The 23,749-nt window shown below is 34.5% G+C and overlaps 2 protein-coding genes across 3 annotated transcripts; one reads left to right on the top strand and one right to left on the bottom strand.

Moving 5' to 3' along the window:
- Positions 1 to 3,967: 3,967 nt before the first annotated feature.
- Positions 3,968 to 8,201, bottom strand: LOC138323949 (soluble calcium-activated nucleotidase 1-like). The gene is made up of 3 exons (XM_069268905.1): positions 7,344 to 8,201; positions 5,629 to 5,832; positions 3,968 to 5,398 (listed from the first exon to the last, which is right to left on the bottom strand). The coding sequence occupies exons 1-3, from the start codon at positions 7,951 to 7,953 to the stop codon at positions 5,028 to 5,030; spliced, it is 1,185 nt and encodes a 394-aa protein (XP_069125006.1). The 5' UTR covers positions 7,954 to 8,201; the 3' UTR covers positions 3,968 to 5,027.
- A 111-nt stretch (positions 8,202 to 8,312) lies between these two features.
- Positions 8,313 to 20,116, top strand: LOC138323948 (ribosomal L1 domain-containing protein 1-like). 2 transcript variants are annotated; one of them, XM_069268903.1, is made up of 10 exons: positions 8,313 to 8,427; positions 14,274 to 14,339; positions 14,654 to 14,710; positions 15,015 to 15,056; positions 16,137 to 16,279; positions 16,546 to 16,690; positions 17,056 to 17,204; positions 17,805 to 17,906; positions 18,577 to 18,743; positions 19,182 to 20,116. In XM_069268903.1, the coding sequence occupies exons 1-10, from the start codon at positions 8,404 to 8,406 to the stop codon at positions 19,703 to 19,705; spliced, it is 1,419 nt and encodes a 472-aa protein (XP_069125004.1). In that variant the 5' UTR covers positions 8,313 to 8,403; the 3' UTR covers positions 19,706 to 20,116. The 2 variants fall into 2 exon arrangements, with proteins under 2 accessions (XP_069125004.1, XP_069125005.1); XM_069268904.1 differs by having other exon boundaries at positions 8,339 to 8,427; positions 14,277 to 14,339.
- The last annotated feature ends 3,633 nt before the right edge of the window (positions 20,117 to 23,749 follow it).

The raw sequence follows: 23,749 nt of genomic DNA, 5'->3' as shown, positions 1-23,749 counted from the left end.
ACAGAGTGTTTTGCTTTCAATATTCTGATTGGATGCGGATAGGTTCAGGCGCCCACATGAAAACGCAGCTATGAATATATCAACATCACTGAACTGACTAGCGCTAGTATAGTTTAGTGAAGTGACCTACATTTGCATTAATGAGGCATCCAGGCCATGTCATGCCTGTCAACATCAACTCTAGCGAAAGTTATATTACTATCTATTTAATCTCAATTAGATGTTTTAAGTACCAGCTAAATGTGCGTCTTGAAGATGTTGCTCTCCAAAACAGACATGGAGTATTGTACGTGCCTGGTTTATGTTTCACACAATTAAACAATTAAAAGATTTACACTGTTGGATCTCGTTACAAAAATTGGACGATATGCAGAAACTTCTGCATAAATAACACAACAACTGGTGTCCCGGAACTTGCTAATTAACAAATGATTTCACACATATGTGTCTTGGAATCTGTCGCTACAACAAAACACGTGTGATTGATAGGGCGCTGCCATTTTTTCAACCATACCAACAATGATACGAGCTTTTTAACTTGGGTTGGTTATTTTCGTAAATGGTAGAGGTGCGCAACTGCGTGGTGATCCCAGCAGAGAGGCCTCCCCGTTGCCAGGACCACCCGAGAATCGAGAAGCAGAAATCTGACTACATACCCTTGGCTAGCGAAAAAAAAAAATGTTAGAGTAGACTGAGTGTGAGAAACAAAGTATCTGCCAATCACCCTCCCCCCCCACACGAAAATTGGATTAAGTATGAAAACAAACTAAAAAATCAATTAAATATCGTATGAAAAAATTTGATGAATCCCGTATATTTTTTATGGTAAAAGATCAAATTTGGAATTTTTTACAAATGGAGTTGCTTCCCCTTGTATAATAATCAATAATGGTGATTGCTTTCAAAAAATATTTTTTCTCACAGAATTTTGATTTAATAATTGAGATTCAACAGAAATGTATATGAAATATATATATATATATATATATATTATATAATATATGTTTCTGGATTTAATCACGATTTTCTTCATAACAATGAATTCACCACAGTACTGATTTTTATACAAAATGCATATAATATACAATTAAAAATATATGGCATCTTGGCAGTGTATTTCAAATACTAAATCAAAACTTAGAACAGTTCTGATAATCACAAAGAAAAGAAAGTTGTGTCAAAGAAATTGACAAATTAAAGGAATAGTGAATAGTGATGAAAAATCCAAAGTTATCTTCACCCATACAAAAGTGAATGGTGTGGGCAGAAATTGATCTACATTCATGTTATTTAGGGCTTGTTTAGAGAACTCAATTTTCAAATCTCATAATGTCTGTCATTAACAAAATACGTTAATTCACTCATTGACCCCTGAAAACACAACATAGAACTCTTCTAATTCAAAGTCAAGGAGAGTTCATTATGAATATCTAGGGGTAAATGAGTTAAGTTACAACATTTAGAACAAGTTTACAATACATGCAGGGTTTATCCAGCAAACCCAGGGGACTATTTGTCAAAAAAAGTAATTACAGATAAATATAAAAATACTTGATGTATCGATGTATTAATTATAACTGTTTATCTTATTGTATTGTTATCTCAGCACTTTAAAATTCATCAATAAAATTTATGTTATTTTTTTAATTGAACATAGATATTGACTTAATAATCAAAAGATCTAAGTACAACTGAACTTTATCAGAGATTGATTTGTATTACAATCAATTTTGAGTTACAGATTGGACTGTCAAAACATCACACCAATAACTTTATGATTAAACTTAACATATATTGTAAAAAGCAACATAATTATGAAACTCATGAAAGCATTAAATATGAATTGACAAAAATAATTCTGATTACAAAATGAAAAAAAATATCAAAAACAAAAAACAAGGAAACAAATAAAACATCATTACTGTAACTACTCTTGGTTATAGTCAGGGATTTTTGTACATTTTTTTTAAATTAAACTTAGATAACCTTCTCTTTTTTTCATTTGAGACAAGATCATTAAAGTTACACTGAAGAAAAAAAGTAACATCTTGAAGATAAGCTAATTCGAAGAAGTTGTTTTTTTCTTAGAATATATTTTGGAGTCTCCTGACTTTAACATACTGAAAGTCTCACAAACACATAATGCTCTGCTTCTGACTTAAAATCTAAAGAAACCCAGACATGAAATGCACTCTATAGAGCAGATGAGCTTGAAAACAAAATTACTTGAAAGAAAAAGAAAGAATTAAGCAAACAAAAGAAAATCCATACAAGCAAAGATGAAACTTTCATCCATATCCCAAATGATTTATCTTTCCAAACATTTTTAAACTGGCTAACTGAACACTTGTTGATACAAAGAGGCAGACATAAACACACCAACCAGCCTCTAATAAAATAAAGATTGAAAAAAAAGAAAAAGAAAATATCAGAAAAATAAGTTTCATTTTTAAAATTACCCCACTTACTCTTCCGAAGTTTTATAGAAAGAAACAAACTAAAGCACATTTATGATCTTGTACTGCATGTTTATATTATGAATTTAGATCACGAATAACCAGGTATAGGGCAATCAGTTAATCAATATAATAACTTATAAGTAAAATCACCAGAACTTCATGCATAACTTTTTTAGTGGTTTTACTGAAATACATACAACTTTAATATTTGCAATGTTTTCCGACTTTTTATTATAAATGTATAGCACAATTGTTTATTTTACAAGGATAAAATATCATGATTTCTTTTTTGTGGCTTATTCACACCTTTTCATGAAATGATAGTTGGCATTTTCTTCATGGTATGGAATTTTAAATTCGTTTTGTGGGTTGAAATTTTTATTGATTAGCTGATTTTCATTAGTAATGAAAAAATCCAATTTTGCTGTTTTTTATGTTCATGGTTCATTAGCAGCCACACAAACCAAAAATTGATAAATAACTAATTTTTCATGTTATACAGTTGTAATATGCTTACTTTGTCATTCTTTAAATCTTATTTGCAGGGATATTTAAGGGTCGTGGAATTTATCTTGGGTGCAATTTACCAATATTAGCAAAGTTGAATCCCTCGCAAATAAAAGCAATTATAAGATAATCTGTTTTAAAATCCATACTGTAGCACTTTATAATTCCAATAAACATGCTTGTTGATATGTATTGTAAACTTTATTGTAAATAAATCCCATTCTTAATCTATCAGAGATTCGTTTCACTCCATGGTGCTGACCGAGTAAAGAAAGGGAAGTAACTCTGAGAATCAGAGTAAAGATTTCCTATTGTTGAAATGGACACCTGGGTAAATTACCTATGAAATCCAATATGTAACATGATATTGTTATTGGGAAGAAAATTATGCATTTCATGTACCAAAGGTATGGTGTTAAGAGAGGAGTACTAATATTTACTAATAATTTCATAAGTTATATTTCACAAGTAATATTGGACCACATGTATTTCATGTGAGGCAAACTTAAAGGGGCATTTCAGTCTAGGAGAACATTAAAAATTTTGTACATATATCGGAAAAAACAAGTTCTTAATGGAAATTAGATCAGTCGGTTTTACTGTGATATGCCTGAAAAGCCCTATGGTTGTGACATGTGTGTAGATGTTCAAAACTAGCTCGATTCCGCACATTACACATTGTGGTCGAACTTCTTCGTATGCCGAACCCGTATCCCTTGCTCTCTAGAGTAATTGCAACTTTTGTTTAGGCAAAACTGCTTAAATCGCTCTGGACAGTAGTGCTGTTTAACTTTATTAGGTGAATTATCTTGCAAAATATCATTTTCATCACCTTCTCAGTGGTTATGTAGCTTTATTTTGTTTAACGTGCGTGACTTTGGCTCGGGTAATGGGTTTACAGGCGTGACCGTATTGTACTGCTTAATGTCGTATTGATCAACGATTTGATATAATTCAACAATATGTAATTAAAATACTAAACAATGACGATGAATTTGTCAATATTTTATGTTATATGTTTCATAAGAAATGTAGAACAATACAATAATTATGCCATAATTTGCTTCTTGGTTATGTAAAGAATTAGCCTGAGTGAATTGTCCCTTTAAGATATTTTTCCACAACAAAAACAATGGTCATCGTTGATATGAAAAAAATTACAATGGACACATAATCACTTATAAATATAAGCCCACTAAGGACAATTTCAAAATTAGGAAAGTGATACAAGTTTTCTGACTCCTTTTATCCTCTCTTTTAAATTAAGTACTTGTCTTAGAAATCAAATTCATTCAGCTCAAAAATATCATTGTGAAATGCAAACAAATTTACTTGACATATAAAAGAAAAAATATGTGTGATAAAAACTGCATTTATCTTTTTGCCACCCATATAGCTCAGAGTTCCTCCCTTTATTTTACTAGTGTGATGGCGTAGCAGTGGCTTGCTACACTTTTAGGCTAGGTACAATTTTGAGTCCCAAGAATGTGAAAATGATGCCATGAAAAACAGTACCATATAACAGTTGTCTGTAGCTTTTGAAACAATAACAGATGTAGCCAGACAGATCATAGCATCACACAAGGTTATGTCATAATTTCTGTTTTTGATTCCGTGAAGAAGATTAAGTAGTTATACTCTAGTACTGTGGTTTGTATGTAAAATCACATCAAAGAATGCAATAATCTGGCCTCAGAAAATTTTACATCTAATTTGTTTTTTTCTATTTATTTGTTTTTTGTAAATTTTAAGTTTAGCTCATTTACTGTGTTTTTATTAAACCATTTAATAGCAAATTAAACAATTCTTTACATTTCAATTGTCAGAAAACATAATTAATTTATAAGAAGTTTTTATAAACAATTATATATATAACTTTCTGCGCATTCACCCACAAGCCTTAGGGTGAAAATGTCTTAAGTGGACAGTAATGATTTAGGATGAAACAAATTATAGTGAATGGATCACATCATACCCTGTTTGAATTTAAATCTTAATAATAAATATATTCAACAGATTAATAAGTAATTTGCGATAAAAATATCAAATACAATAATTATCTCATATAAATTCTATTCCTTCAAATTTAAAATCTCCTATTTTTGTATCATGAAGAACTATATCCCCCTTAACAGTAAACACGAGTATATAGGAAGCAACATTTCCATCGACTTCCTCTGATTTTAATGCAACTATCATTTGATCATTTGTCCCAGGAATAAATTTGAATGAAGAAAATCCTCTCACTTCATTTTTAACACCTATATATCTTATTTCTATGTCATCAAATTTGTCGTTTGCTATAATCATCATGTTTGTTGCTCTTCTTTCATCTATCTTGTCGTCATACTTAGTTCTGGCAGCTCGTCGCGGAAGGAAGAACCAACGCTTGTGTATATCGCTCCAAACAGAGGATTCATGGATCATATACCCTGGAAAAAAAACACCGGGAAATTATTAAGAAAATTAAACCAAAATCAGATAAGGAGTCATTAACAGGACTGACAAATAACTGGATATAAACTCAATATTTCTTACATATACAGTGTGTTATTCACTTAATGTCACTTTCCACTTCATATTACATTTTGTCTGACAAATGGAACATGATTGATATTACCGGTACACTGTACTACTTTCCGAAAGAAAAGTTAATACAAACCTGGGAGACCATATCCTGTTGCTTTTCTCATAGCATTGTAGTTTGTATGCCAGTCGTGATGTGCAATCTGTCCAGTGGCCGAGATAGACTTTATCCATTGAGGGTTCAGATTCACTACTTCCCCAGTTTGTGTCGTCCATTCTTTACCTAAACCACCAACATATAATTTTCCGTTTTTGACTGTTGCCCACTCACTCTTGAAACCTATAATGACAGAAAAGATTACAAATTACCAAAGCAAAGCCATGAAAAATGTACATTTATACAAACAGGTACAGTGGAAGATTTCTTCTCAAATACAACACTGCCTATAATTATAGATAATAAATCAAAGAAATTCATGGTGATTGGTGGTAAGTATTGTGACTTGTGACTTTAAATAAAAAATTGGACAAATTATTTGAAATAATATCCTATATACTAAAGTTCCATGCATCTTGACTCTAAATCAACTTAAACATACATTACCCAACACCATGTGTCAGAGAAGACTAAGGCTAATTAGCTATAGGTATATTATAATGATATAATGGAAACAAAAATGTCACTAATGTAAGAAGTTTTTTTTTAGCACAACGAGATACTTTTGAAACATATTGCGCAGTTTTTAATCAGAAGTATCTCAACGTTGTGTGTTTATATCTAATATCATACTGGGTTAACTGAAAACATATCATTCATGCACAACAGCCATAGTTTAAATATCTTACTTATCTATAACTTATCTGGCCTATACACCCTGCATACTTTTTTGAAAAATAGAATACCCTACATGTAAGGATATCTGATAGCCATACCAATATCTGGTGTCTCTGTACAAAGGGGCAATAACTATTTCTAATTCCAAGCATCTGCTTATATATATAAGCTAAAATTAGAACAAATATATTAGTTACGTATGCAGTATGATTGTAGTTAAAATCAGTATAGAGTCATTATATTGCATGTTTGTATGTGTACATACTTGCCAACCCTCCCTATTTTGGAGGGAGACTCCCGATTTTTGATCCCCATTTTAGGCCATTTTTGCAAGTCCAAATTCTTTAATATTCCAAATGTCTAAAATCTGACTATACCATCAGAAAGAACAGGTCAAAATATGCAAATATCAGCCTTTAATTTCTTCATAGGGGTTACTAAGTAGACTTTTTTGAGGTTAAAAGTTTAAACACGTGAAATTTCAAGAAGTTGGCAAGTATGTGTGTACTTATTACTATCGTTGATACCCCAGTGCTTAGTACAGCTATCACTGTCGTTATATCCACCACTAATATTTCATAGCAATTAAAACTGAAGGCATCACATTAAAGTGACAGTGACGCCCAACTTAAAAGCCACACAGTCAACCCCAATGTACCATATTATTTAATTCTTCTAATGGGTAATTATATATATAATAGAAGAGGAGACTGGTATTTGAACCTAGGATCGCCAAATAATAGCTGAATGCTAGATACAGACTGAGCTATAGCTAGCTATAGTGCTGATACATACTCATGCACTAATAATCGACCAAGTCCAATATGTCCTGCTACAGATGTACATCAGAGGACCAGACTACTTTCTCATTTATAGTCGCACAGAGAGCTTTCAGTTTTGCTGTGAAATAGTCTAGGGGAGGATATAACTAGCGATCATATACATAACCCCTGGAATATTGATTTCTATAATGTACTGTACACAAGGCATATTTATCATTATAAAATTTCTTATACCTTTTTGTGAATTGCCATCCCCATCTGTCAGTATGACCCAGGGAATCACTTTATTGTCTATGATCTCATACACAACTCCAGTTCTGTCATCCACTGTGTACAGTTTTCCATTGAACACCACAAGCTCAGACAATTCCATTCCACGGCCCCCGTGACTCCAAGTGGATTTTAGAGTTTTGGGCTCCAAATCAAAACTCACAGCAACATGTCTTTGGTCTGTAGATATTGACAAAGTTCCATGTAACAGGTAACTTAGCCATGTATTTTTGTCCGTTTTACTCTTAGAATCTGTATCCAGATCTGTAACCACAGCTATTTTATAATGGACCCCAGATTCATTTGTGATTGGGGATGTAAATGGATAATTAAAGTCATGTAAAACAGGGTATATATCTGGACAATTTCGTTGTATATATTGTGTGGGAAGGATGTAGAGAACAAGTATAAGAATTGCCGACATGAACAACATCCCATATGCAACTGTGCGCGTTTTAACGTGGAGACGTGCATTGCCAACTCTGTAAGGTACTGGGCGTCGTATGGCCTGCATCCAGTCATGGACGGTCGATGGATATGAGCTAGAACTCATTTTGCTGTCACAAATCGACATATTTAAAACTTTTCTTTACTCTGACGTGGCTCGCCATCCTTTTTTCGTCTGCCCAAACACATCTAAGTCCCTCGGCGTGTATTAAACGCTTACATTCAGATAGATATTGTACCGTTCGATTCAAGCTCATTAATGATTTATTTACGTCATTTCTAAACTTGATATAGGATATCGGAGCAGGTGCCCGTTTGCGGATCAGAATGCATTTCTTTTTCTAAATTTATTTTCAAATTCAATTATGAATTATTTAAATATAAATTTAGTACAATATTACATTTAAACGAAAAGAAAAAATAATACATTTGATAAATAACCGAAATTCGATGGAGTCGAAATAATATTTAAGTCCCTTTTCACCGAAATCCGTTTCATAATTTATTATTGACTTCCCACGTGTTTACAGACTGGCGAAAGTTTTACGTTGCTGAATATTGGACTGTGTAAACTTAAATGGGAGAAATGAAGAAGGAAAAGGTATATCCAGTATATAGGGCATATAACGTGATAAGATCAAATGGTTATCTTAGATTGCTCAAAGTCATATAAACTGAATAAGGTTTACTTCAGTAACTGGAGTGCATGTGCTTTCAATAGCAATGCTCAACCATATTTTTTTTATGACTTTATGCAGTCAAACTGTATCTAATATTGTTTGCCTTGTCTTTCTGATCACAACACAGCAAACAGATTGAAAATTGGATGAAAAACGAATTTTTTATACATTTTTGAAAAAACGAAAATCCAACCTCCCAAAACTGCTTTTTTGTTAAATTTGAAAAAAACATGTACCTCGCTCATCCTCGGAAGTTAAATAGGATTTTGCTATTACTTTTTGCATATATATATGCCAACTGCAATGTTCTACTAAAAAGCAGATCATTCTTTCATTTTTTTTCCAAAGCAGCCGGCGAGGAACTTATGTTTATAACATCCGATGAAGTTGCAGGGCAAGGGCTTGGTGGGAGTGTGACATCACTGTCGCTCTCAAATAGGTCTTGTGAAAATGGATTCCTACCAGGCATAACATAACCATAATCCATAATCATTTCTGTTTACATGAATCATACATTTGGAGATTTTTTATAAGATATTTCATTGCTGAATGCTATAATAACAATGTATGTAATACTTGGCTGTCTTTCATATCAATCAAAAGAAAAGCAATGTTGGTATTAAAAGCATAAATTGCACAAAGTACATGTATATAAAAACATAGTGGTTTTAGGGAAATCCATACAGATAAAATAACCAGGAAAACTAATCACCTGCTTTCTAAAATCATTTACCTTCGTGTTGTTTTACGTTCCTACCGACCCTCTTTTTTTGCAAGTTAATGGAAACACAGTTTTTTAGCTCACCTGGTCCGAAGGACCAAGGTGAGCTTATGCCATACCGTGGCGTCCGGCGTCCGTCGTCTGTCGTCCGTCTCCGTCGTCCGTCGTCCGTCCGTCCGTCCGTCCGTCAACAATCGACTTCTTCTCCATAACCGCTGGTCGGATTTCAACAAAATTTGACTGGTAGCATCCTTATGGGCTACTAACTGAAAATTGTACAAATGATGGGGCTGACCCCCCAGGGGCCTGAGAGGCGGGGCCAAAAGGGGTCAATTTGGCTATTTCCATATAAACGACTTCTTCTCTGAAACCAAGCATGGGATAGCACCCATAATGCAATGGTAGCATCCTTATAGGGTGGGGATTCAAAATTGTACAAATGATGGGGCTGACCCCCCGGGGGCCTGAGGGGCGGGGTCAAATGGGGTCAATTTGGCTATTTCCATATGAACGACTTCTTCTCTGAAACCAAGCATGGGATAGCACCCATAATGCAATGGTAGCATCCTTATAGGGTGGGGATTCAAAATTGTACAAATGATGGGGCTGACCCCCCGGGGCCTGAGGGGCGGGGTCAAATGGGGTCAATTTGGCTATTTCCATATAAACGACTTCTTCTCTGAAACTAAGCATGAGATAGCACTCATAATGCAATGGTAGTATCGTTATAGGGTAGGGATTAAAAATTGTACAAATGATGTGGCTGACCCCCCGGGGGCCTGAGGGGCGGGGTCAAAAGGGGTCAATTTGGCTATTTCCATATAAACGACTTCTTCTCTGAAACCAAGCATGGGATAGCACCCATAATGCAATGGTAGCATCCTTATAGGGTGGGGATTCAAAATTGTACAAATGATGGGGCTGACCCCCCGGGGGCCTGAGGGGCGGGGTCAAATGGGGTCAATTTGGCTATTTCCATATAAACGACTTCTTCTCTGAAACCAAGCATGGGATAGCACCCATAATGCAATGGTAGCATCCTTATAGGGTGGGGATTCAAAATTGTACAAATGATGGGGCTGACCCCCCGGGGGCCTGAGGGGCGGGGTCAAATGGGGTCAATTTGGCTATTTCCATATAAACGACTTCTTCTCTGAAACTAAGCATGAGATAGCACTCATAATGCAATGGTAGTATCGTTATAGGGTAGGGATTAAAAATTGTACAAATGATGTGGCTGACCCCCCGGGGGCCTGAGGGGCGGGGTCAAATGGGGTCAATTTGGCTATTTCCATATAAACGACTTCTTCTCTGAAACCAAGCATTGGATAGCACCCATAATGCAATGGTAGCATCCTTATAGGGTGGGGATTCAAAATTGTACAAATGATGGGGCTGACCCCCCGGGGGCCTGAGGGGCGTGGTCAAATGGGGTCAATTTGGCTATTTCCATATAAACGACTTCTTCTCTGAAACTAAGCATGAGATAGCACTCATAATGCAATGGTAGTATCTTTATAGGTTGGGGATTCAAAATTGTACAAATGATGTGGCTGACCCCCCGGGGGGCCTGAGGGGCGGGGTCAAAAGGGTTCAATTTGGCTATTTCCATATAAACGACTTCTTCTCTGAAACCAAGCATGGGATAGCACCCATAATGCAATGGTAGCATCCTTATAGGATGGGGATTCAAAATTGTACAAATGATGGGGCTGACCCCCAGGGGGCCTGAGGGGCGGGGTCAAAAGGGGCCAATTTGGCTATTTCCATATAAACGACTTCTTCTCTGAAACTAAGCATGGTATAGCACCCATAATGCAATGGTAGCATCTTTATAGGGTGGGGATTCAAAATTGTGCAAATGATGGGGCTGACCCCCAGGGGGCCTGAGGGGCGGGGTCGAAAGTGGCCAATTTGGCTCTTTCCATATAAACGACTTCTTCTCTGAAACTAAGCACGGTATAGCACCCATAATACAATGGTAGTATCCTTATAGTGTGGGGATTCAAAATTGTGCAAATGATAGGGCTAACCCCCCGGGGGCCTGAGGGGCGGGGTCAAAAGTGGTCAATTTCCATATAAATGACTTTTTCTCTGCAACTTTACATGGGATTACGCTCATAATGCAATGGTTACATCCTTATAGGGTTTGGATTCAAAATTTTGCAAATGATGGGGCTGACCCCCCGGGGGCCTGAAGGGTGGGGTCAAAAGGGGTCAATTTAGCTATTTCCACATATAAACGACTTCTTCTCTGCAACTAAGAATGGAAGAGCACTTATAATGCAATGGTAGCATCCTTATAGGGCTGGGATTTGAAATTGTACAAATGATAGGGCTGACCCCCGGGGCCTTAGACGGCAATAGATGCGAGGTCAAAAGGTCAATTAGGCTACTATTTTCATATAAATTACTTTGTCTCTGAACCTATGTATTGGATAGCATATTTGTATGGTATCAATAGCATCATTGTATGGTTGTGATTCAAAATTAAACTTTGGGAGTCAATTTGCTTATTTTTCTAATTGTCAGAGTCTTGTGATAATTACTAACAAAAAACCAGGTGAGCGATACAGGCCCTCTGGGCCTCTTGTTTTTTATTAGGCCTAAAAATATACAAAACAACAATCTAAATGGACAACTATAACCCCTTCCCTTGTTTTACATTCCCCCCATATACACTCTTTCAAAAGGGTTGTTGTTGTTGCAAATTTTCTGAAAAGAAATTACTTTATAACTATTTGTTTACGTCCAGCACTTTTTCATTTACATGTACTTCATTAACCCCTGCTCTGGCTCTGGCACTGCTTCCAAAAGGGGTTTCTCTGGTTAAAAAAAATGCTATGGTAAACGTTAAATTTGTTAAAATAGTGTTAAAATAACTTAGATTTATGTATTTGTAAACTCAAACGGACGGTTTCCATATAAAACTGTCGAGAAAATAGAAATTATGTGTGCCTGGTGTTTGAACGAGCTCTTGACACTTTGAAAGGCCGCCATTTTGGAATTAAGCGCGCCAACTGTCATTGACCCCATCTCGAAAAAATATACATTTTTGTATGTTTCCCGGGATTGTCAAATGTATTATTATATACTAAAAAATACAGAAATGGTTAAATATTACAACTAGAACAGTAAGGGCATTTGACTCGGCTGAATTCAAGGAAGTAACAGTATTTCAATTTTTCAATAAATCGCCGTATCTTACCCCTCTGCCATTTCTAACATATAAAGTGAGGTTAAACCACAAGGATTCCGAATGAACAGATTGGTGTCACTTTTGCGTTTGTAAAGAACAGTTAGGACACATAAATCTTCCGGATAGTAAACCCATTATTTAGGGTACGTGTTTTCAAGCGTTTCGGAGATACCAAGACGAGTTACCTGCCCTTTGGTTGAGCATCGCTACTTTCAAGAGGTGGCTCGCACTGGCTGATTACAGCATTGGTGTGTTTAGCACGCTGGTAAGTCAAGACCAAGTATAGACTAATATATATTAGTCTATAGTGGGTCTCTGACTTACCAGCGTGCTAAAAACCTATGATTACAGTACTCAATATCATCATTTTATTTGTATTTAGCAGTAAGCAACAGCTGCACAGGTACATGGCTCGTTTAAAATATCATATAATGTAGTACATATTATTTGAATGTTATTAAATAACCCTCATGCAAATTATGAAGTCGAGATATACTATGCATGTATCTGTGTATTGTTCTAAAATGAGTGCATTTCCGGCCTTCAGTAGATGAATAGAAGCATCCTCAATATTCCAGGGGTTACCGCTGTCGTTATTGTATATATTCACCCCTGGGATATATGTCATAAAACTGAAGGCATTTCAGGGAAAAAATATCAAACAAAGGCCTAGAGACATTCCTTTGAAGATTGCAGATTTAGAGACTCTGAGCGACAAAGTCATACCATGTACCATTATTGGATTATTTTGATGTTCTACATCAAAGAACATCAAGGAAATAACTACCTGTCTCATCTCTTGTCGCATACAGAGTCTTCAGTTTTGCTATGTCCATCATGACCAAAGGTGAATAAAACAACAGTGATAGTAACCCCTGGAACATAGAGGATGTGAAATATTAAAATAAATATGTACTAAGATTATTACAATCATTAAACTGCCTATTATCAATACATTTTTTAGAATCTTTAAATTATTGATTTAATATTTCCATCAATTAAAAAAACCCCAGTGAAAATGAAATATAAACATTGAAAAAACTAAATATCAAGGGAGATAGCTATATGTACATTTTGGTAAACAGCTTGCCAAGACTTTCATAGGGGCTTACAAGCTTAAATCTATAGTCAAACAAACACATCTAATAATTCTATGAAGAGGTAATTTGTATCATAAAGAATAAATTGCATTTAAAGTTAATTAAACCTATCAGAGAATTGCTACTTCACAACATACATGTTAATATTTACACCAACATTGAAGACCTTGAATATCTCAATAAACTTGGATCTATTTAATTGAATGCTTGACTGTTCATGTGCTCCAGTTAATGGTTGGACGAGTACACAGATAAAATATCCATTAAAATTTGTCAGTTACCCACAAAAATGGTATGAACATGTATAATTACCCCTTATAGGCAACCCAATTGTTATATAAGCTCTTATTATTTACATCCAGAAATAAAATCAGAAGAAATTTAGTAAAATCACAAGAATTCAAGCCATGCTGAAGAGTGCATTAGCTGTGTTTTTTTTTTTTTTTTTTTTTTTTTTTTTTTTTAATTTGAATTAAAGTCTAGGGTTTTTACTCTTCCTTTTCAAAAATGTGAGTTCAATTATATCCACATCTCTGAAAATTATCTGAGGCACTGAAGGACTATATAATATCAGACAACTTTGGATTTCAAAATATTTGTATCATTATTTATTTAGTTTTCTTTTAGAAAACAAACATTCCTGAAGAGCAATCATGACATGAGCAATCATGACATGGTGAAAGCACTTGAACATTTGTTGTTGGAATTATTTTTTCACTTGTATTTCTGTAATTGTTTTTGCTCAAGAAGGTGACAAAGATCAAAGAAAAGAAAATGAAGCAGAAACCAGTTGAAGCTACAAAGAAACAAGAAGTATGTTCTAATACATATAAAATGAAAATCAAATTTAAAAAATAGAGCGGTTAGAGGAGATTACAGATTATTATTGGAAAAATTTGAAAGTCAATTTACATCCATAATGAGTAATTCCTTGTCCTCTTTCCTCAAAGTACATCAGTAGTGTGTTTGTAAACAATTCAAACAATCATACTTTATTATAAAAATGATTGACACATTACCTACATTCAGTTATTATTTTATTCATGAGAAGATATATATATATATATATATATATTATACTTTTTGTTGTACATAGCGCTAAAGAAAGATTTTTATTTAAATGATAGGAGGAATCAAAAGTTACAGAAAAGACAGAACAGAAAACGAGAGAAACAAAAACAGAGGTTTGTACTATGACAGTTAATCATATATACAAATATACTCAAATGACAAGTTTATTAGAATGTAGGAACTTTTCAAGGTATCTGTATAAAAGAAGAAAACATACCTTAGTAACTGTTTTAGATTTTATATTTATAAAATATATGTACCTGTAGTGAATTTTGAACTTCAAAAGTTAAAAACTTTTAAATTAAATAATTTCATGAACTAGTTTATTAGGATCGTATTGCATTGTTTGGCCGATATAACGGGTCGGAATGATCAATCAATTTCAAATTTTAAACATTTTTTTCTGTGACATTTAAGAGATGGCAGAAAACCTGTTTGGAGGCCATGGATAAAGATGAGGTAAGAATCAGAATTTTTTACAACATCAAGCTACATCTACTTAACAATTAAAGGATTGTTAGATTGCGTTTATATCTCCAATAAATGCAATCTAATAATCCTTTTATTGTGATATTTACATTTTACTTTCTAGTTCAAAGTAAAACATAATTTAGATGCAAGTGAACATTTGAATTTCCTGCTTCAGCCATTTAACCTCAGCAGCCAAGTTCAAAGTGATAAAACATAGTCCCTATAATAAATTGAAAAGACAACAAAATTTAAATATTTTTCAGTAGCTTTTCAGTTTATTTTCAATTATTCAGACATTTAAAAGATTTTGTTATAGTTTCATAACCAAACTGGTTCATTCAACTACAACGCAATTTTCCCGCACGGACTAACATATGCATGGTGTCAGTAAACAAGACTCACATCCATTTATATAGATATTACTACACCAAGTCTAGGCTGCATTTATTGGCTCATAATGCAGATCATGATTATCATTAGGGTAATGGGAGTCTCTGTGGCAAAATGTAAATATAAAGGTTATAAACATTTTCTTTATATTGGAAATTAAGTTATGGTTTATATGATGATATGTGTTACACAACCAGTATAAGTTTCATTGCCTGACAATTCAATAACTATAAGTACACTGTCATCTTCATCAGACAAATGACCAGGCAAGTACACAAAGATATATGAATTGTCTTCAAAATGACAAGATGTAGTGAGATTGAGTCATTTTTAAGCCAATTACAATGCTAAAGCATAATGTTGTATACTTCAGCAGTGGTGAAATTAATATTCAGCATCAATTGTCGACCTAAGTTTTGTTTACTAGTCATCGAAACATCACGCATGAAAAATATTTATGGCTAATATTTTACTGCCTGTTTACAGTATTCGTACATTGAATTGCAACATTGAATTGGGAGAAGACTAAGATAGGCTATGCCTGATGTCTATAATCCAATTGACACTAACATCTTTTTGTCAATAAAATATTTGGAAATTGAAATTGAAATTGCAACAAGTTTTGAAAGTGCAAAAACTTATGTGAACTACAAACAACTTGTGTTTTTTCTTACGAAGGTGGTGAAAACTTTGCAGTTGTTGTTACAATCGGTGAAAAAAGGCACAAAGAAATCCCTCCTTGATGATGAAGACAAAAAAGAAATTCACCTACAGTTTGCTGTGAAAAGAATTCCTAATGTCAAAAACAAGATTTTGAAGCTGTGAGTAATAGACAATTAACCTAAATAATATACATTTTAGCATACGGGGTAAAGGTATGATCCTAGAAATTAATTCCATTGATTCTGAAATATCTTTCATAATTTTAAATCCAGATCTTAGGCAGATACATTTTTTATAGTGTCAGAAACTGTAAACATGGGTGGTGGCATCCTATTTTACAATAAGTCAGTATTGAAGTCCGCCATTAAGAAAATAGTCAAATTTTTCGACTTGATTAAATGTATTCCCCTTGTGTGTTCTTAAGGAGGCTTCCTCATTCTGTGTGGACATCAGAACAGGAAGTCTGTCTGATCGTGAAAGATATCGACAAATCTTCAAGGGAACACGAGGTCACAGAACAGCACTACAAAGATCTGTTGTCCTCTAAAGGAATCACCTGTATAACACAGGTAGGTCATAATTTTGTCCACCCCTAGAATTTCAAAGTGGTATGTTCCTGTGTTTGAACTAAAAGAGTCAAAATGTGTCTCCAGGGGTGAATGTACAAATAATAAAAGTAATTTTAATTTGTGACACAATTTTGAAAGCTTTAGTTATAATAAGAGAATCATTTCATGTAGATAAGAATAATATCAAAAAAGCTGTACTTAAACGTGTTGGATGATATAAGATATTCACAGGCTTGTACAAATTATTGAAATTCATAGATATATATTAACACTGTAAACAATTATTTTGTAAGGTTTTCTTCGGTGTCTTAAAGAGTTTGAATTTATTATGAGATTATCTTTAAAGTCTTTTTCTTGTTTTACAGATCATTCCATTAAAAAGTCTAAAACTTGAATACAAACCTTTTGAGGCCAAACGAAATCTAGCCAATATGTTCGACCTGTTTGTAGCAGATGAAAGAATCGTGCGCCTTTTACCAACTTTGCTTGGGAGAAACTTCTACGGAAAGAAGAAGTATGTTAAATTTAACCTTCTGAAGGCTATATCAAGACATTTATATTAATTAGCTCTGTCCAGACCATTCTCGACTATACCCGGGTAGTAGACAGAATTTTAGCCTCCCTCTTCCCTGTTGTTGAGTTAACCCTCACCTGTCATAGTCAACATCAAAATTGATGTATTTCTGTATTTTACCTTTGCAAGGAATATTCCATAATGCTATTATATATTGCAAGTATAGGGTATACTTATTTTGAAGCACACATTTTGTAGGCTAAATAAATATTTATTTCGACCAGGTTAACCATTTAACTTGTCAGAGGAATAAGATAAATCAATCAAATGTTATCATCATAAACAAGATGGCAGCTTGTTACAATGCTGCTTCGGATTACATTATTTTATCTTTGATAAACTTTGATGCAGGTCTAACATGAAATAATTTCTAAGTCTGTTCAAATGTTTGCACTAACTTTTGGGATGTTTAGAGTTGATAAATTTAAACAACTCAAAATGTTGTCCAATATTATGTGGAAAAAGCAATAACTATTTTTTGGAATCTCGAGAGAACACAAGTACAGGAAGGTGTCATGACAATTTGGTTATTTATTTCAGGCATCCAATTCAAGTTAACATGACAGCAACAAATTTGAAAAATGAAATAGAGAAAGTTGTGTTTGGTAGCAGGTGTATCATAACAGGGCATGGAGCATCAAGGTGAGTATTTGTGTTGTTTACATTTGTTACCTAAGAACCTATTTCCGTGTGCGATAAATTTATGTATATTTCACGAGAAATAGGAAATCGTGAAAACAAGTCACCGCAAAAAATGTTTCTAATAAATTAGAATTGTAAGAGTCCAGAACACAATATTTAAGCGTCTGGTATAAGTTGTTCGTCAGAAAAAAATTGTGAAGTTAAGTCACCGTGAAAATAAATTGGCTTATAATGATTTTATTTCTATATCATTAATACTATCATAAAGAATGGTGCCTTCACTAATTGAACATTAACTATGAATTGCATTGAAATGAATAAAAAATAAAAAATGAATTCAAGAAAAGACAATTGATATTTCCCCGATTCTGAACATAGAATATCAAATAAGTTTGTCATATATAATCAGATTTCTAAAAATAAATGTTGCTTACCACCTTTAATTTTTGAAATCCTGATTTTTTAACATTTCATGTTACTTGTTCTTCTAACAATCGATATTTCCCCAATTCTGAACATAGAATATCAAATAAGTTTGTCATATCTAATCAGACTTCTAAACCAAATGAAATCTTACTTACCACTCTTGAATCTGTTAAAAAGATTGAAATATTTGTATCATCAGACACAAATCTTGATATTTCGTGTTACATTTTCTTTATTTGTACAGTACTTCGACTATAGGACACTCGGATATGTCGGCGGAGCAGCTGGCTGAGAATGTGATGAAGGCGTTGGAGTCTATATCTGGGGCTTTACCTGGGGGTGCCAGTAACATACAAAGTGTCTATGTACGCACAGACAAGTCACTAGCTCTTCCTTTGTACGCAACCTTCAGTAAGTATTGCTTCTTATCAAAGATAACGTATCCATGTTTATATTTTGAAAAGAAAGCATTAAATTGTATTTACATCATCTTTGTTTTCTAGATAGTGATAAGCTTTTTACTTAAGCCTTACCTTTCTAAAAACAATTCCCGAATTTTTTCCAAGTGTGGAAAGGGATTAAGTTAGCAATGTGTACATGTGCATCCATCTTTCAATCCCAGTATATGTCCTACTGTATCCTATCTTGTAATAGCTTCCTTCTCCTTAAGTATTATCTTTGAAACTTCATAATGTGCTCACCATTTTAAAGGTAAAATGTTGTCTCATATATCATAAGTAGATCAATCAGACCTACATTTTGACCTATGACCTCTTTCAAAAACTCATTTACCAAACTTTTTTTAATGAAATGGATTGATTGTTGGTTTTGTAATTTTACATTATTTAGCATCCAAAAAAGAAGTGAAACTTCCAAAGAAGCCTGAAAAGCCAGCTCCTGTGATGGGAGAAATCAGCACCCTCATGGATGGCCATGTGCTTGTTACAAATATGGGTCAGGTAAAGGTCGGAAAATTGGACGAAAAAGGACAGTTCACAACCATGAGGAGGAAGAAGATACCAGAAAGAAAGACCAAACGAAAAATGGAGGAAGAGTCAGATGATGAGATGCATTTTGAGGAAGTGGAGAAAAAAAAGAGGAAAACCAATTCAAAAGACAACAAAAACAAAACATTAGATAACCAAACAGATGACAATGTTGATTCTGTATCAAGAATGGATATAACTGTGACAGATGAAGGTGAGCCAGCTGTGGAAAAAGTCAAGTCTGTTAAAGTTACATCTAAAAAGGGAAAGAAAGAGGAAATGGAAAATGTGTCCACAAAAACTGCGAAAAATAAAGGAGGGGAAAAAAGTTTGGTGAAAAAGTCTAAATTGAAAACGTCAAAGAAAGGTAAAGGCATAACCACATAAGGCATAACAAACATTAACTCTTCATACCAGTGGTGATTTTGTTTTAGAAAATTGGGGAAAGAATGACTTATTTTAGATATGTTTTTAACATAATGAAGTTTAAAAGTGGCGATTCCCATCGCTTATTTAGGCAGAGTGGATACACAATTATACTACAATTACCTGCTGTAATACATTGAAAACCAATGTAATTCTGGACACATTCGCCAAGTTACTGTTAAAGTTAAAAAAAAAGAGTACAAATTGACACTAGACCTGTAAAAAGTATGAACATTATAGAAATGTGTTGTTGACAAATCCAATGAAAAATTTTGTGATGTTTTGAAAATAGATAATGAATAAATAATTTGTTATGTTCAAATGGAAGCTCCTTTTAAATAAATACTTGAGTACAACACAAAATTGTTTGCATTATAATGGTACAAAGACTGGGTCTGATGGCTGACTGTCATCATCATACGGAGGAATGTCATATACGATATACATTTTGATCGTAGTCCGTTATCCATAAATTAAACATTAAACTGGGTTTCCATTCAACCTTAAAAACTGGAAAAAGTGGGCAAAATTGAAATTAGAAATCAGGATAGGGAAAACCTTGATAAAGCCTTGAATTTTATTACTTGCTTTAATTTAGTAAACCATGTCCGATCAGCAACTATGTAGCTTATTTGTTAACTCTTAACATGAGATGCATGAAGGAAGCTACATGTATACAAACAAACTAATGTTAATATATAGTTTATTCATTGTTTTCTTTCATAATGAATGTAGTTTTATGTTAAAATAGGTCCAGTCAGCATCATTCAAGTTGCATTACTCTTAAAAAATATGAGCACTCAACATGGCAAAGGTATCTGAAAGTGTGAAATTATTACTTGAATTTCACATTTTGTCCTTGAAAAAACTTTGAAAAAGCCTTGAATTCTGGTCCAAAAAAATAGTGGGAACCCTGAATTTAAAAATGATTTCGAGATACCACAAAGACGTCGGTAAAGCATAATTTACCGCCAGTTAGTCCTACCTTCTGGTTTGACATCATATTCCACATTTTGACTTTTTGTATGCATGCATGTCTATGATCACTATTTCTCAGAAAATACAAACTAGGTTTCATTAGAAATTTTTGGCGTCTGCTAGGTCCATAATGCAGCAATTTATTTTTGAGGTAATTCATTTAAGTGCAGTATACCTTTGTGAATCAAATATTTAAAAGAGAAGTTTGAAAGAAGAGAAAATTAGTAAAATTCTTCAGTGTTTTGACTGTCACATGGATCACTTTGTAGTAAGCACCATCCTCGGGTGGGGTCCAGGGGTTACTATTACTGACGCCTTGGGTATCGATGATTGGTGGGTACTAAGTATAGCACCCAACTGAGATCTCTTGTTATACAATATCGATACACTTCCTCAATGATGCTTTACATCAAATATGGTACAAATCTACATTCTACATTGGGACTTTATAAAGGTCATCAGCAACCTTGATTTGATAAAGTTCACAATAAGGAAGGTAACTACAAAATACAAAGCACTTGTCCAAGATACCAGGTACTTATATTCTCATTCGAATTGAAGTCATGAGAGCGCTGACAGAAATTTTCTTCAAATAGAAAGTGACCTTCAATGTAGACCTTGGCCTCATAACCTTGAAACAAAATACTATAAATACACACACATATATATATATACATAATATTGTCTATAGTTACCTGTGTAGAAGTTGAGTGATAATCGGCTAAGAAATGAAGCCATGGTAAACTTTTGGCAGACAGACGGACGAATGTTATGCGCTATTACTTCATTTCCTCACCATCACCAAATCAACATCAAATACAAAACCAAGAGACCCAGAGCGCCTATTTCACTCACCTGGTTTGTTATACCAAGTAATGTAATGAATATAGATTTCCTTTTAAGTTTTGAGGCCTAGACTTTCTATTAAAGCTAAACCATTGCACATTGGATGGTAAGGTGTGGCGGTAAGCTGTCTGATCGAAAGTAACTGGCATATTTCTGACATCAAGCCCGACGTAAATTGAGCTCCTCGATTTGTGAGGACTTCTCTCTGAATCTACTAACTAACAAAGATTTTCGCACCTCTATTTCTATCGTCTTAGAGCCTATAATAGGTGACATAACCCACACTGGTAAGTATTTTGTTTCAACGATCTGTCTCCGGTTGTAATGGTCAAATGATTTAAATCGCAACACGCTGAAATGGCTTATCAGTGAGAGGCTAAGCTCCCAGTGGTACTTTGTACCATGGTCACTCAGCCTTTTGGTAATGTATTTTGATAAACGTCTCAAGAGCAGCAGTAGGGAGTGATATCTGCATCAACCTTTGACCAAGAACTTCGTTACGACTCTGTCGCTTGTCTTCTTAGCAGTCAAATGTCCAGCCAACCTACAGTCGTGTAGAACATCTTGCTGATACGTTCTTCGCACTACTAACTACTTAAACACATGTCCGTTGGCTTTCTGTGGACTGTATAACTCTCGATAGAGTATGTCTCTCTTTACCAAGAACTTGGACTACCCTCAATCTTTCCGGATACTCATGAGACTGGCATCGACGTCTATACAGTATTTATTTTATCCGGTGTCGCAGATGTAGACTTTGGAACATCTAAGGCTCTGAATGGCCGTTTCACCTTTTCAAATTGCGCTCTAGTCAAGACCGCTATGTACACTTCTTTAGGCATTTTTTCTCGTGTTTCCCCGGTTGATATAGCCGTATTAACCCTTCACATTTCCTATCATAATATTATATACTTATGAGTCCATGATCCAGCATCTATAACATAGTAAGGTGTATCCAAGAATACATATGCGATAGGACACACGCCATTGGCTAGTTGACATTAATCAACTCCATCTGACATCTGATCATCTGTTATCAAACTCATCCTTACCACTATGCCATCACAGCCTGAATCCCGTAATACGGTCAACATTATATCGCAGACATATCACTGGACGACTGGCATCTTCGTGCCTTTTTCATCCTCCTCTGGCGAAACACTGCCTACCACCGTGTCTTTGCTCTACTCTTCACAGTCTTACTTTTCAGACAGGACAAAAGATCCGCCTTTTTACACATATAACATCCGCTTGTCCTTTAGTGATTTGTGATCAAGAGTGCCTTTGGTGTTTATCACTTGACGATTCTCATTACAACACTTTACTCTGTCCTTTTCTCTTGGCGCATTCTTGTTTTCAAATTTATGCTTCATCAAGAAACTCGTTATGTTTCCTCTAGCTTATGCGAATTGGTCAGCAAGTGCTGTCATGTCTGTGATATTCTTGGATGATCTTTAATTCAGGAACAATTAAGGTCCTGAAAGAACTGATCCCTTACCATCAAGTCCTTGAGTCCAGTCCCTTATCTGCCTTCTGTACTGCCATCTACTAACCAGCTCGTCCTCCACCCTAACAGTGTGCAAATGTCCCTCCGAGATCAGGCCTCCCTCCCATCCTGTCATCCCAGAACGCTTTAATAAGACATCCTTTAACACATCGCAGATGAGACTCTTCAACTGGAAGCATATTGAATACATCTAACGCTTGGTCCATTTAAAAAATGGTCAGAATATGAGGAAAACCGTATGAAAATCCACCAAGTATAGCTGAAAACAGGTATTTTCTGCGGGCACCCGATGACTTTCCTGACCTCGTTTACATTGCTTCCTATGGGGAGCTGTCATGTTTTGTAGCAAAAATGGCAGGGAGATGTCATAATATGATTGGGCTTAGATACCAATTCAAGGCTGGAACTGCATTTATTCTTTGTTTATGGACTGAAACAATATGAAATGATATGTGTTTACTTATTGTGCCAGAACAATTACTGAACACAAGAGATCATGCTTATCAAACTCGAGTTAGTTAGTTAACTAAAAATATAAACTTATGAGAGTTTTGCGTTGGGGAACATGTTTATTCCATAATTTTAACTCTATATTTATACCGTGGTGATTTCTTATCTACGTTCAAGGAAACTTTCCCCCATGCAATGCGTCATAATATCTTCCTGCCATAAGA

This window comes from Argopecten irradians, chromosome 5, assembly GCF_041381155.1.
Source record: "Argopecten irradians isolate NY chromosome 5, Ai_NY, whole genome shotgun sequence".
Taxonomy (NCBI): Eukaryota; Metazoa; Mollusca; class Bivalvia; order Pectinida; family Pectinidae; genus Argopecten; species Argopecten irradians.
Note: the sequence above shows the minus strand (reverse complement) of the source record. Positions and strands in the feature narration are given on the sequence as shown.

Excerpts from the sequence above, each read along its gene's own strand:
- LOC138323948 (XM_069268903.1), top strand. The coding sequence starts at position 8,404 with ATGGGAGAAATGAAGAAGGAAAAG. Across the intron at positions 17,205-17,804 it reads AACTTCTACGGAAAGAAGAA|GCATCCAATTCAAGTTAACA; the intron begins GTATGTTAAATT and ends TATTTATTTCAG. Across the intron at positions 18,744-19,181 it reads TCCTTTGTACGCAACCTTCA|CATCCAAAAAAGAAGTGAAA; the intron begins GTAAGTATTGCT and ends TACATTATTTAG.
- LOC138323949 (XM_069268905.1), bottom strand. The coding sequence starts at position 7,953 with ATGTCGATTTGTGACAGCAAAATGAGTTCTAGCTCATATCCATCGACC. Across the intron at positions 5,833-7,343 it reads GGATGGCAATTCACAAAAAG|GTTTCAAGAGTGAGTGGGCA; the intron begins GTATAAGAAATT and ends CTGTCATTATAG. Across the intron at positions 5,399-5,628 it reads AACAGGATATGGTCTCCCAG|GGTATATGATCCATGAATCC; the intron begins GTTTGTATTAAC and ends TTTTTTTTCCAG.